Source organism: Musca domestica, unplaced genomic scaffold (assembly GCF_030504385.1).
Source record: "Musca domestica strain aabys unplaced genomic scaffold, Musca_domestica.polishedcontigs.V.1.1 17, whole genome shotgun sequence".
NCBI classification, from domain to species: domain Eukaryota; kingdom Metazoa; phylum Arthropoda; class Insecta; order Diptera; family Muscidae; genus Musca; species Musca domestica.
In genome coordinates, this window is record NW_026712230.1 from 4,917,139 (window position 1) to 4,929,967 (window position 12,829).

Below are 12,829 nucleotides of genomic sequence, written 5' to 3' on the forward strand. Positions count from 1 at the left end.
GTCTTCAAAACTTCTAAAACTGGGTACAAAAGTATTGTAGTTTTGTATTTGTTTTTCTTTGTAAAGTAATACCGAAATGCACAATTCTAGCTAGTTTACTACTTTACGTACCACATTTCGTACTATTAAGTAATTCGGTTCACATTTGCAAATCAACCTCTTTATATAAAAGCCAAACATTCACAGCTAGCTTTATTCCTTCACTCCCTACTATTTAATACATTACACACATTATATAGCATGTCCTTAAAATAGTTACTCAAAAAAAAAAAAAATAAAATAAATAAATAAATAAATAAAATAAAAAAATAAAATATATAAATAAATAAATAAAATAGTTCATCTCTATTCCTAGAATTTTACCTCTAACCGCTTACTTATTTCCAAATGGTAACAATGAAGTGTTATTTGAACTTTAAGTACACTCAAATTCAAATTGTTCCCAATTTGGTGTCATATAGTACAACTCTCACATTTAGTACGCATTTCAAAGACCACCTACGCATAACACGAAATTTTAACAAATTTAGAGTTTAGTTTAGAGTACATCCTATCCCAAACCTAATAAGCGGCCCTCATTCCAAATTTCAGAATTCTAGCTCCATCCACTTAAAAAAATACAAGATTAGTAACGTTTAGTTCATTTAGTACCCTCCTAGTACGAATTTTAATAAACCTAGACTTATCTCATCCCCACTCACCAACTTCGCTCTATCAAGATTCTATCTCCAGCGGTTTCGCCTGCACGTTGATAAATCAGTTACTCACTCATTGTTCCACTCATTTACATATATAGATTACTATTCCTGTACATAATACCAAAGTATTAATTTCCAAAACCACTTCATATCCCAACACTACACACTAATTCTGACCCCAAAACCAAAATTTAGAAATATAATTCTATTCGTAGATTTTATACCATTTATTACCTATTGTACTTATTTTCAAAAATAACTACAAATTTCAGGACTCCTGTTCTAACGGTTTATCAAAATCCAATATATACCAAATCTAGTACCTTTTAGTACACATACAAAGTACAAATTTCCATAACAGCCGGCATCATTCAATCCAAAAGAAATCTTATTTCCTAATTTCAGGATTCCAGCTCTATCGGTTAACCCAAATATAGTACCAAAGCTTCCTACATACGACAATCCTACACTCTCGCAGTAATCACAATTCCAAGTTTAATCATTCCTACCCTATCGGTTCGCCCAGATGCAAGTTGTACCAAAGATAGTACCATGTAGTACACATAAGTACGAATTTCCAAAACTTCCTACTTACCCCAATCCTACACTCCGTCAAATTTCGAAAACTACCTATATATCCCAATTCCATACTCCGACAGTAATTTTAATATCGAACTTTAGTATTCCGCCCCTATCGGTTCGTCCAAACACAAATTCTACCAAATTTAGTACCAGTACAGCATTCCAGCTCTCTTGGTTCACCCAAATTGAAATTGTACCAAAATTAATACCATTTAATACTTTTCATGCACATAAGTACAAATTTCGAAAACTTCCTCCATATCCCAATCCAAAACTGCGTCAGTAATGTTAATTGCAAATTTGTGGATTGTAGCTTAAATTGTGCTAAATTTAGTACCGTTTAGTACTTTTCTACAGGGTGAGATAAAAAACAGCAACAAAGCACACGTCATAATTTTCACATTTTTTTATATTTTATTGAATGAAAGCAAAAATATTTCGGAAATAGCATCAAATTTTAGAATAAGTTTAGATTTGTTCGTATTGGTCACCTTTGGCACGAATTATGGCCTTCAAACAGCCAATGAAACCGTCACACACTGCCCGAATGTTGCTCTGCGGTATTTTGGCCCATTACCGGCGAAGCGCTTGATTGAGGTGGTCGACACTTTGGTATTTTTTTGTGCCAACCTTGCTTTCCAAAATACTCCAGACACAATACTCCAACGGATTGGTATCCGGAGATTTTGGTGGCAATTGTGCGCTAGAAATGAGGCGAGAAACCTCATTTTGAAACCATTATTGGGTGGCGAGTGCTGAATCCTGTTGGAATGTCCAAGATCTGCGGCCGAAATGTCTGCGTGCCCAATGCTTTAATACACCCTTCAGAATTAGTTCTGGCACTTTTTAGAATTTCAATGGCTTTACCCCGAGGTCTTAGAAATGACGGCATTCTGAAGTTGTTTGAAGTTCTTTCATCTCACCCTGTATATCTCTATATATCAATCCCTTGCGGTCTTATGTTTAATTTATGGCTTATTTTTTACACCCTAACTTTTATTGATACAGTCATAAGCGGTCTCATCGATACTAGTGTTTTTGACTCATAATTCGTACCAAAGGTGACCAAACCGAACAAATCTAAATTTTTCTAAAATTTGATGCTATTTCTGACATTTTTTGCTTTCACTATACAATTTAAAAAAATGTAAAAATTATGGCGTTTGTCTTTGTTGCAGTTTTTTTTATCTCACCCTGTATTTGAACAACTTAAGTTTCATACAGAGAAGTATACATGTCACGAAAGTAATGATAAACATACAATAGATCTCTCTCTCTCTCTCTCTCTCTCTCTCTCTCTTATCTAGTGTGTTCAATGTTCTTCTATTTGAGATTCTTTAGCAAGTTGCAAATAGTTTTCAATTTGTTTATAGGTTTAAATTACAAAAGCATTCTCTTAGTTTTCTATAATCTTAAAGAGATATATTTTGTGTATGGTTACGTTTTCTCTATTCTCGTTTCTAAATTATTTCAATGTTTTGTTTTTACTTTTTTTGAGAAAATGGCAAAAAAATACACACAAGAAACGAAAAAAAAACGGCAGCGCGTAATGACTGTATCCGTGGCAAATTTTATATTTTTATCTGTGTCTATATCCGTTTCGTTTCGTATCGCTGTGCTTTTGTAAGTGTTTGTGTGTTCGCTTTCAAATGTGAATGCGAAAAGTTGGTATTTCATAGAAAACAAAACAAAATAAAACGAACAACACGAGAAAAAGAAGCAAATTATTTTTGAAATTGACCTTGAAAATGTTGTACTTTAAAAGCGAATGATTTATATGCCTTAAATTGAAAAGAATTGAGAAAAAAGAGGAGCATCGAAAATTTAATTTGCAATAATAAATTAGGTAAATTTAATACGATGAAAGGGTGTTTTAATTGTGCGAAATGATTAATTTTGAAAATTTACATAATTCAATTTTTTCTTCGTTGGTTTGTTTGTTTGTTCGGTGTGGTGCTTTTGTTATTTTTGCGCTTTAAGAAGTCATATTTACATAAACTCATTTAGGCATTAAAAATTTATATGAGAAAATGAACAAATGCAAGTTGAGTGGATATTTTTTAAAGGTTTTGGATAGGATGGGACATGTTACTTCAATTGAGGAGGAATTGGTCAAGTTGTTACTACGGAAAAGATATTGCATCGGACCGGTAAATGGAAGTATAGATAAAATCTGCAAGGAATTGACAAAAGTCACATCAGTTATGATTATTATTGAATGAATTGAATTTTACGTCTTTTGAATGCATATTATGCCTTTGTAAAGTGAACTAGTTTATGGCAACAACTAGTTTAAAAAAAAGAGCTAATTCATTATGTACGTGATCACCAAATACCATTGCTATTGAGCGTATACAGGGTGAGATGAAAAAAACTGCAACCAACTTCAGACTGCTGTCATTTCTAAGCCACTCGTCCGACAGCTGTTGAAATTATTCCAGTGACAGCTCATTATATTGTTTACAAGCGTACAAAAGCATTTTGGTGAGAATTTTCCATAAAAAAAGTTATTCGTGATGGAATTCAAGCGTGATAGTGTGATTTTTTTTACATTTGGATGGAAAACCGCAAGTGGCTATCGTTAGAGCACTCCAGCATTTAAATGTGAATAAATCTTTTGTGTCTTGTACCATCGCTCGTTACCGCAATACTGGTAGCGTTGCCCGACATCAAGGAAGTGGACGGAAGAAAACAGCAACATCAGCAAAAATTGTTCGTAAAGTAAAGAAGCGGCTTGATCGAAACCCGCCTCGCAGTGGTCGAAAAATGGCTCGTAATATTCCATTCGGCAAATATTACAAATGAGCTCAGCGTAAAGCCATTGAAATAACAAAAAGTGCAAGAACTTACACCGCCACAGAAAGAAAGTAGACTCAAAAGAGCTAAAGAGTTGCTTCGCTTACCGAAAGTAGTGAACTGCTGAATTTGATTTTCTCCGATGAGAAAACATTCGTTTTCCAGCAGTTAACAAAATTATTAAATTATAATAGAACAGTGTTTGGCTTGCTTGTTTGGGATACCATAGTATTTTGTTGTTGCAAAAATCGTCAGGCAAAATCCCATTATTGTTGTTTTTATAAAAACAACGTTTGTTTGTGAGTGGAGAACGATGGTAATGTTTACCAGGGGGTAAGGCAGGGAATACCTAGGTTTCGGAAAGAGCCACCAATCCTCATCAGTTCCCTTGTTTCTTGTCTGGGATATTCTCCCCAGAAGTTATTTAAAAAATAACTTCTATGACAAAAAACATTTTTTACCCAAGTGACGAGATCGTAAGCTCAATAGAAGAGGAATAAAAGAATTACATAAAACTAAAATTCTTTTGGAAAATCTTCTAAATCTTACAACCGCACTTATAAACATATACATTAAATTATAATTATTAAATTACTTGAGGTCAGCTGAAAATGTGAACCTTCGGTTGGCCACCAAAGCTCGAGCGCCGGCCATGGTGATGGTGTGGGCCGCCATAACAGCCAATGGTCGCTCTCCGTTCGTATTAATCGACCGTGGCATTAGAATAAATACCGAATAATATCGCAAAATATTCTGGAGGGTGTATTAAAGCCTTTGGACATAATCTCCACAGGAAACGGTCATACTCCCCATGGGGATTATGTCGGTTTGGAAGCGGAAAATAATAAATAAAATCGATTCTCAAAGATAGTACATTTTTCGAAACAAAGTTTGAAAACGTTTCCACAATAAATTTTGGTCATAGAATTAGTGATAAATTTACTAAAATTTTGGTTTTTAAAAATTTTCAATTTAAATTTAAATGATTCATTTATATGGAATATTATGATGGCAATTAAAACATTATTGAATTTCAATTGATTTTAAATCCCATTAACCTGCCATTGTACTCCGCTTAAATTGAAATGGCGCAAATGCTTCACCAGATCCTGAATAGAATTTGGATTGGAATTCAACCCAATGTAAACGTAGTGTGTGTAAAAATGCCGACAATCCCTCCATAACAACCAATATGGCCAACGTCAAGATTGCCCAAAAACCAAAAACCACTACCAACAGCAAACTATTCATGTAGCCCCAACGGCCAGTGAGAGCTATTTTCAATACCATATTCCAGAGGACGCTTGAAAGTTGATCATGGGCCAGTGACAAGGCCCACAGACGCAAATATGAGGCTGTGTGAGAGACCGCACCCAAAACACTTTCTATGCAGTGGATACCTTAAGAGAGGTGAATTCAGAGGAGATCAATCACCGAAAAGCATCTCAAAGCTTACCTGAATGTATCCACAATTCGCTAACATCTTGTTTTTCGATTTCCAAGCTCTTGCGAGACGATAACACGAAGCCCGAACCATCTACATTGTAAATCAACGATTTCCGAATACTTGATATATTATCTCGGGTTCGAGTTCGGCGAATAGCTTCATTTTTGATTTTCCGTATTTTTCGTTGCTGCAACATAAACCAAATGGGTTTGCCCGCCAACAATATCGGAACACAAAAGAGAGCAATGCCCAGCAATAGCATTTGTATCGAATCCTGACATTCGAACATCCAAATTTCACAACCTTCGGGGGGCATTTCAGGCCCCTTCACTAAGAGCATATTTATGAAAATTATAAGTATGGAAGGGGCACAGGCCGAGTTGTAGGGCTGTTCAAATTGGCCACCATAATTCGACCATTTGAAGAATATGAGGAATACCAAATAGGCAAAAATACACAGCAGAAACAAGAATTGTGGAATAAAAACCAGGAGAAGGTCAACAAAGTCGCGTCTGTAGATGTGATTGAGAGCCGACAGGATAAGGCCAAATGTCATTTGAAACACGCCCAAGATGACGGCAAGTTTCATTTTGAAGGAGTTTGAAGTTGTAATGGCATTTTCTCCAGATGCCTTCCATATGGGATCAAATCCCATGATATATGGGGTACCCCGGAAGTTGTCCGCCCGGGCAGGATCCAATTGCAATTCATGGGAACTCATTACCGTCGACTGATTATAGCTAATTGACCAGGCCGATCCAAAGAGGTTGAATGATTTCGAGAAACAATCATTATAAATAATTCCAGTATAAATGGAAAATGTACCCATTAAGGCTATAATGTAACGCCCAGCAAACAAAATATTCCAAATTTCACTGGATGTCCTTGCCAGACGTTGCTTTTCCTCCAGAGATTTTTCGTACAACAACATCCAAAAGCCAAACAGGAACATTATCAAACCGTGGCCAATGTCACCAAACATGACGGCAAAAAGGAAAGGAAATGTGACAATGGTATAGGGAGCTGGGTTCAATTCCTGATACTCGGCTATGCCATAGGCATCGATAAGATTTTGAAAACCCCTAGTAAAACGATTCAATGAAAAGTAGGTGGGTTTATCTTTCGGCGCCAACGATCGCTTATGAACGACATTTAAAAGCGGCATGAACATGGAACTGCTGTTGTCCTGCGATGAACGACGTACTCCTCTGGCCAAAGCCTTCCTTACCGATTCCATGTGCTTTGTGGGTATCCAACATTCAGCCTGTAAATATTTCCCCAAATGCAAGTGGCGCACACGTCCCATGCGATTCAGGATGTGGTAGACCATTAACATTTTCTTTAGCTTAATCTTCCAAATATACAGATCCGCTGCGGCTATTAGTAGAATACGGTACTGCTCACTCTGAGATTGTTGCAAAATCTTATCCAAATCCCCTAAATCCTCTGATATTTGCATTATTTCTTGCTGACGCTCTTGGGCCGCTTCAGGACATTGAAAAAGTTTTATGCCAAAACCCTGACAAACTTTTGCCACCTGGGCCTTTAGGCCACGACCCACAAAAAATAACATGAAAACAAATTTCTTCACACTTGCTGCCGTTAGACGGGCCACATCGTTTTGAGGAAATTCCACCTGGAAATGTTTGAGCAAAAAGTTTCCCATAGTTATTCTCCACAGCATCACTTCGAAGGCATGAAATCTCTCCATGGGAATGGTGCCGGCAAAGAAGGACAAATGTATGTGTTCTTTGGTCATTGGTCTCAGTTCATCATGGATCAACTGCATAATAACACTATCCGTCCAGGCCATTACAGCTTCGTTGTTTTGACCACCACTTAAAAATTGATTAGCAACCTTTAACACCTCCAACCGTTCATGCAACAAATTTCGTTGTTTTCTCAAACTGCCAGTATTTTGTTCCATATTCATAACGTTTTCAAATGGTTGCTCTACAATTGCCTCTAGATCCTTGAGGTCCGTTGCCTTTGGTATTTCTTCTACGTCAACATCCGGATAGAAAACTAAATTTATATTGAAATCTTGTATTTCCTTTTCCAAATAGTTGATCATTCGTTGAAGTTCGTGGCATCTACGAATTTCAGTTATATATTGATTATTGATTGTGCCACCTCCACCTCCGCCGCCGGGCTCATTGCTGATATTCCGAAACTGCACTTGGCCCAAATAACCCAATTCAATGAGACAATTAAAGGCCGATTCGCTGTGTAAGATAATTTGACACAATGTCATCGATTCACTGCGAAAGAAGGCCATATTGCGGAAATGATGACTGATGTTTGGGAAAATAGCTTATTTGGCCTTATTTATTTTTTGAAATGTATTTTTTTATCGAATTATTTTTGATAATAGTGGGTTGTTGGAATTCGAACTACAGGATAAGATGAAAAACCTGCAACCAACTTCAGACTGATGTCATTACTAAGCTACTCGTCCGACAGCTGTTAAAATTATTCCAGTGACAGCTCATTATATTGTTTAAAAGCGTACTAAAGCATTTTGGTGAGAATTTTCCAGAAAAAAAGTTATTCGTGACGGAATTCAAGCGTGATAGTGTGATTTCTTTATATTTGGCTGGAAAACCACAATTGGCTATCGTCAGAGCACTCCAGCATTTAAATGTGAAGAAATCTGTGAATTAATCGACCGTGTCATCAAAATAAACGCCGAATATTATCGCGAAAATATTGAGGAGTGTGCATTGAAGCCTTAGGCACACAAACATTTTGGCCGCCGACCTTGGACATTCCAACAGGACTCAGCACCATCGCTCTCGCACGCGCCACACAAGAATGGTTACAAAATGAGGTTCCTAGCTTCATTTCCAGCCGCTAAAATCTCCAGATATCAACCCGTTGGACTATTGTGTCAGGAGTATTTTGGAATGCAAAGTTGGCACTAAAAAATACCAAAGTGTCGATCACCTGAAACAAGCGCTTCGCCGGGAGTGAGCAACATTCGGGCAGCGTATGATGGATTTCATTTCATTGGCCGTTGGAAGGCCATAATTTGTGCCAAAGGTGACCAATTTGAACAAATCTAAACTTATATAATATTTCCGACATTTTTTGCTTTCATTCAATAAAATTAAAAAAAAAAAAAAATGTCAAAATTATGGCGTTTGAGTTTATTGCAGTTTTTTATTTCACCCTGTATATGGGAGCTATAGTTATATCTGAACCGATTATCATCAAATTGTATGCACTTGCTTTTTCGCTGAATAAGGTCATATGTTCTAAAATCCATTCTATATGGGCTGATATTAACCATTTGTTGCACAATGGACCTCAAACGGGTTAAATCAAAATCTGAACTATATACACCCAAATCTAAAGAGATCTCGATAAAATTGTTTCTGAGTTCTCTTTGATATCTGACACCAAATATAACTGTTGTTAAGGGCATATAAGCCCCAAATCGGGTGAAACATATATATGGAAGCTATAGCTATATCTAATCCGATTTTCATCAAATTTTAAATACTTGCTTCTGAACTAAATTCGATTGAATATACAGAAATCCTTTCCATTTTTACAAATTTTACACTTTTTAGGCACAAAAAATCTGAAATTGTACGAAAATATATATAGGAGCTATATCTAACTCTGAGCCGATATTCATCAAAATTGCCACACATACTTCAGGACTAAACCTGGCCGTGCGTGCTAAAATTCATTAAATTCGGACTGATTCGGACGCATTATGTGGACAATGTTTATAAAATCGGAAGACACAATATTTGGGAGCTATATCCAAATTTGATCCGATTATCCCCAATTTCAATAGCGTTAGTCTTTGGGTCAAACAAATGATTGGTTGAGAATTTCATATCAAGCAGAGATGAAACCTGAAGTTTGTTTAAAAAAATACATGGTCAGACTGACGGACATGCATAAATCGATTTAGATTCTATGAATGTTATCAAAATGAAAAAAGGGTCTATCTCGTTTCCTTCTAAGTTAAAAAGTATCAGCCGGTTTTACCGACAGATATGTAACCTCAGGTAATATCCATTTGATGAAATTTACTTTGGGTTGCGATTATTAAAAATACTGAGGAGGAACTGAATAATTAGGCCAATATTGTCCATATGTTGAACTTTTAGGGAAGGGAAAACATATCGCCTATTTATAGCCAGTTCGTGTTAGAATTTGGACTAAATACCCAAATAACCTTAAAGCTGTCGGTACATTTATATAGGGGATATACCAAAACAAGGGGCCTATATAGCTCATATTCAATACCATTGGGGTCTGGGGCAAACTTAACATGCCCTCTATAGGGTATAAAAACAATAGAGTATTTCCGTTGTCTGTACCACAAACAGTCAACACTTGGAAAAGTATAAGAGGAAATAAAGAGATTGGAATCCACATAAACAATCCTCCTGGTAACTTATTCCAATTCCCCATATTTAATAATATTTATGTACAATAAAAAAAGATCGTAAATGACATTTTGTATTATAGGAACCACTTAACATTTTGATCTGATCAAGTATATATATATACTTTGTAGAGTCATACTTGAGCATTTGAGAAGGATAGTAGAGTAGAATCGCATAGCTATGGCTTTCCCATACAAGACGAATTTAAGATTCCCTAGCTGATCATTGTGTGTAAAATCATTACTAAAATCAAAAACGTGAAAACAAAATAAGACAACTTGCATTATTGAAAGCTCGATGGAGATTTTAGTGGTCGGTGTCCTATCTATGTCGTTTGTTTACTTTCTTTATTTGCTTGTGTTCAGCTCGCCATTCTTACTTCCGCCAGGTTTATATTACTGATTGTTCAAATTTGTGAGAGCTTAGAGTTTTAACAGATTTATAAAGTGCCTTTTGACCCTTAACCCATTCAAGTTTATTTATAAAAGGAATTATTTCACCAGGGTCATAGAAGGATTACAAGCGTCCACAATTATTTGGTTTCTTTGACAAGTCTCGTTGTTCACTGCATTTTAAGGGTATAAAATTATATAGAAGCATATTCCTAAAATTCTATTAGTGCTTAGAAATCAATAGAGTGTTGCTTTTTTGGCAAGTTTGTTTTGTTTTTGAGGGTAGTAGTATGACAACCCTGACCCACTAAAACCATTTACAAAAATAGACGTGTTCAAAACTTTTTCATTTTCACTCAACACACATTTCTTTATCCCCAAAACAAGTAACTTTTAAACACAATCAAATGCTATTGACACTTGGAATTTGCTTTTAATTAGAATCGTTGACCGAAATGTCAAAGATTGAATATCAACAAATTTTAATGTCCAAAAATAGATCAGACTTCAGATTTCTTTAATGGAAAACAAAAGAAAAAAACAAATGTTAAATGTTGTCAACAATTACGGACTATTGACCTATTTCACCATCACCACACATACACATACACTCACACAAACACTCTCACGTGCCCAAACAATTGCAGACTCATTCTGCTGCTGTTGGCATTGGTGATGATTTTCAATTAGTTATGATGCTTTCCAACCATAAGAGTTGGGGATTTTGTTCTTTTTAACACCAAACAATTGGAACAATGACAGCAGTCGAAATAAATATAAATTCATGGGAAAAATGTGAAAATAATATTGTATTGTTTGCAGTCGTATAAATATAAACAGTAGGTTCTAGAATAATGCAATGCATATGTGTAAAATATTTCCGGTTCGATTTGCAATGATTTATAATGGAAAAAAAATATTTTTTTCCATAAGAAAAATTGTCATGCAGAATGTAAGATATGAGTGATATATTAAAAAACTCGTATCACAAAATTGCATTCATATATCCAATAGCTTACTGTTATAAGATACGGCAGTTTATTAGTTGCACATACGCGTAATCTATCGTATTAGAAAAAATATATAAAAATTCATTGTACGATTATTTTAGCAAAAAACCAATAAAAAATACAAAAAAAAAAAAAAAAAAAAAAAAAAAAAAAAAAAAAACAGGAATAAAATTGAAAATATATCGGAAATATTATCGCATTATTTGCAGAAGCCACAATTTTAGATGCTTGTTTTGTGTAGTGATTTTAAGTGTCTTAAAAAACAATATATTTTATTAATTTTCGCAAAAATAAAAAACATTAAATGTCATAAATTATCAGTTTATATATTTTTTTTTCATTTGGTGGTCCCCATGGTTTAGTGGTCATATGGTACCATGGACACTTTAAATATCTAACAGTAATAAACTGCAAAGTGTTCTACAAATATTTATAACAAGTCAAAATTATTCTGCAAAATTATTAACCATCAAATTCTACTATAGGTCTCATAATACATAAAAATTCTAAATTTGACCTAAACGTCAGAAATTTATCAATATTAAAACCACGTTTTAGGGTGAAACAATTACAGGGTGAGATAAAAAAAAACTGCAGCAAAATCAAACGCCATAATTTTTACATTTTTTTAAATTTTATTGAATGAAAGCGAAAAATGCCGGATATAGCATCAAATTTTGGAATAAGTTAAGATTTGTTCGAATTGGTTACCTTTGGCACGAATTATATTATGCTTGAGGTGATCGACACTTTGGTATTTTTTAGTGCCAACCTTGCTTTCCAAAATACTCCAGACAAAATAGTCCAACGGATTGGTATCCGGAGATTTTGATACCAATTGTGCGCTGGAAATGAAGCGAGGAACCTCATTTTGTAACCATTCTTGGGAGGCGAGTGCTCAGTACGATGGTGCTGAGTCCTGCCAAAATGTTTGCTTGCCCAAGGCTTTAATACACCCTCCAGAATATTTTCGCGATATTATTCGGCATTTTTTTTAAAATATATTTTTTTTTAATGCGAGTGAAGAGCGACCATCGGCTGTTATGGCGACCCACACTATCACGATGGCCGGCGGTTGAGTTCTGGTGGCCAACCGAAGATGCACATTTTCAGCTGACCTCTTTGGCAAGTAAACCCGATCATTTTGTTTGTTTACAAACTGCTGGACAACGAATGTTTTCTCATCGGAGAAAACCAAATTTGGCAGTTCACCACTTTCGGCCAACTCGTTAGCTCTTTTGCGTCTATTTTCTTTCTTTCTTGCACTTTCTTTGGAATTTCAATGCCTTTACCCCAAAATATATTTTTTAATATTTGCGAATGAAATATTGCGATATGTTTAGCGAGCCACTACTTTTCGAATCATTTCTTCTGATGTTGCTGTTTCCGTCTGTTCTTCCGTCCACTTCCTTGACGTCGGGCTACGCTATCCGTATCACGGTAACGAGCAATGGTACGAGACACATTTAAATACTGGAGTGCTATAACGATAGCC

General features: G+C 35.4%; 2 protein-coding genes across 5 annotated transcripts in view; one reads left to right on the forward strand and one right to left on the reverse strand.

Moving 5' to 3' along the window:
- LOC131800348 (RING finger protein nhl-1-like) overlaps positions 1–12,829 on the forward strand; it is a 163,285-nt gene that overhangs the window by 36,177 nt on the left and 114,279 nt on the right. The window lies entirely within an intron of this gene.
- LOC101899912 (V-type proton ATPase 116 kDa subunit a 1) lies at positions 5,073–7,801 on the reverse strand. Its single transcript, XM_020036014.2, has 2 exons — positions 5,533–7,801; positions 5,073–5,476 (listed from the first exon to the last, which is right to left on the reverse strand). Exons 1-2 carry the CDS (start codon positions 7,799–7,801, stop codon positions 5,130–5,132), a joined length of 2,616 nt encoding a protein of 871 aa, XP_019891573.2. The 3' UTR covers positions 5,073–5,129.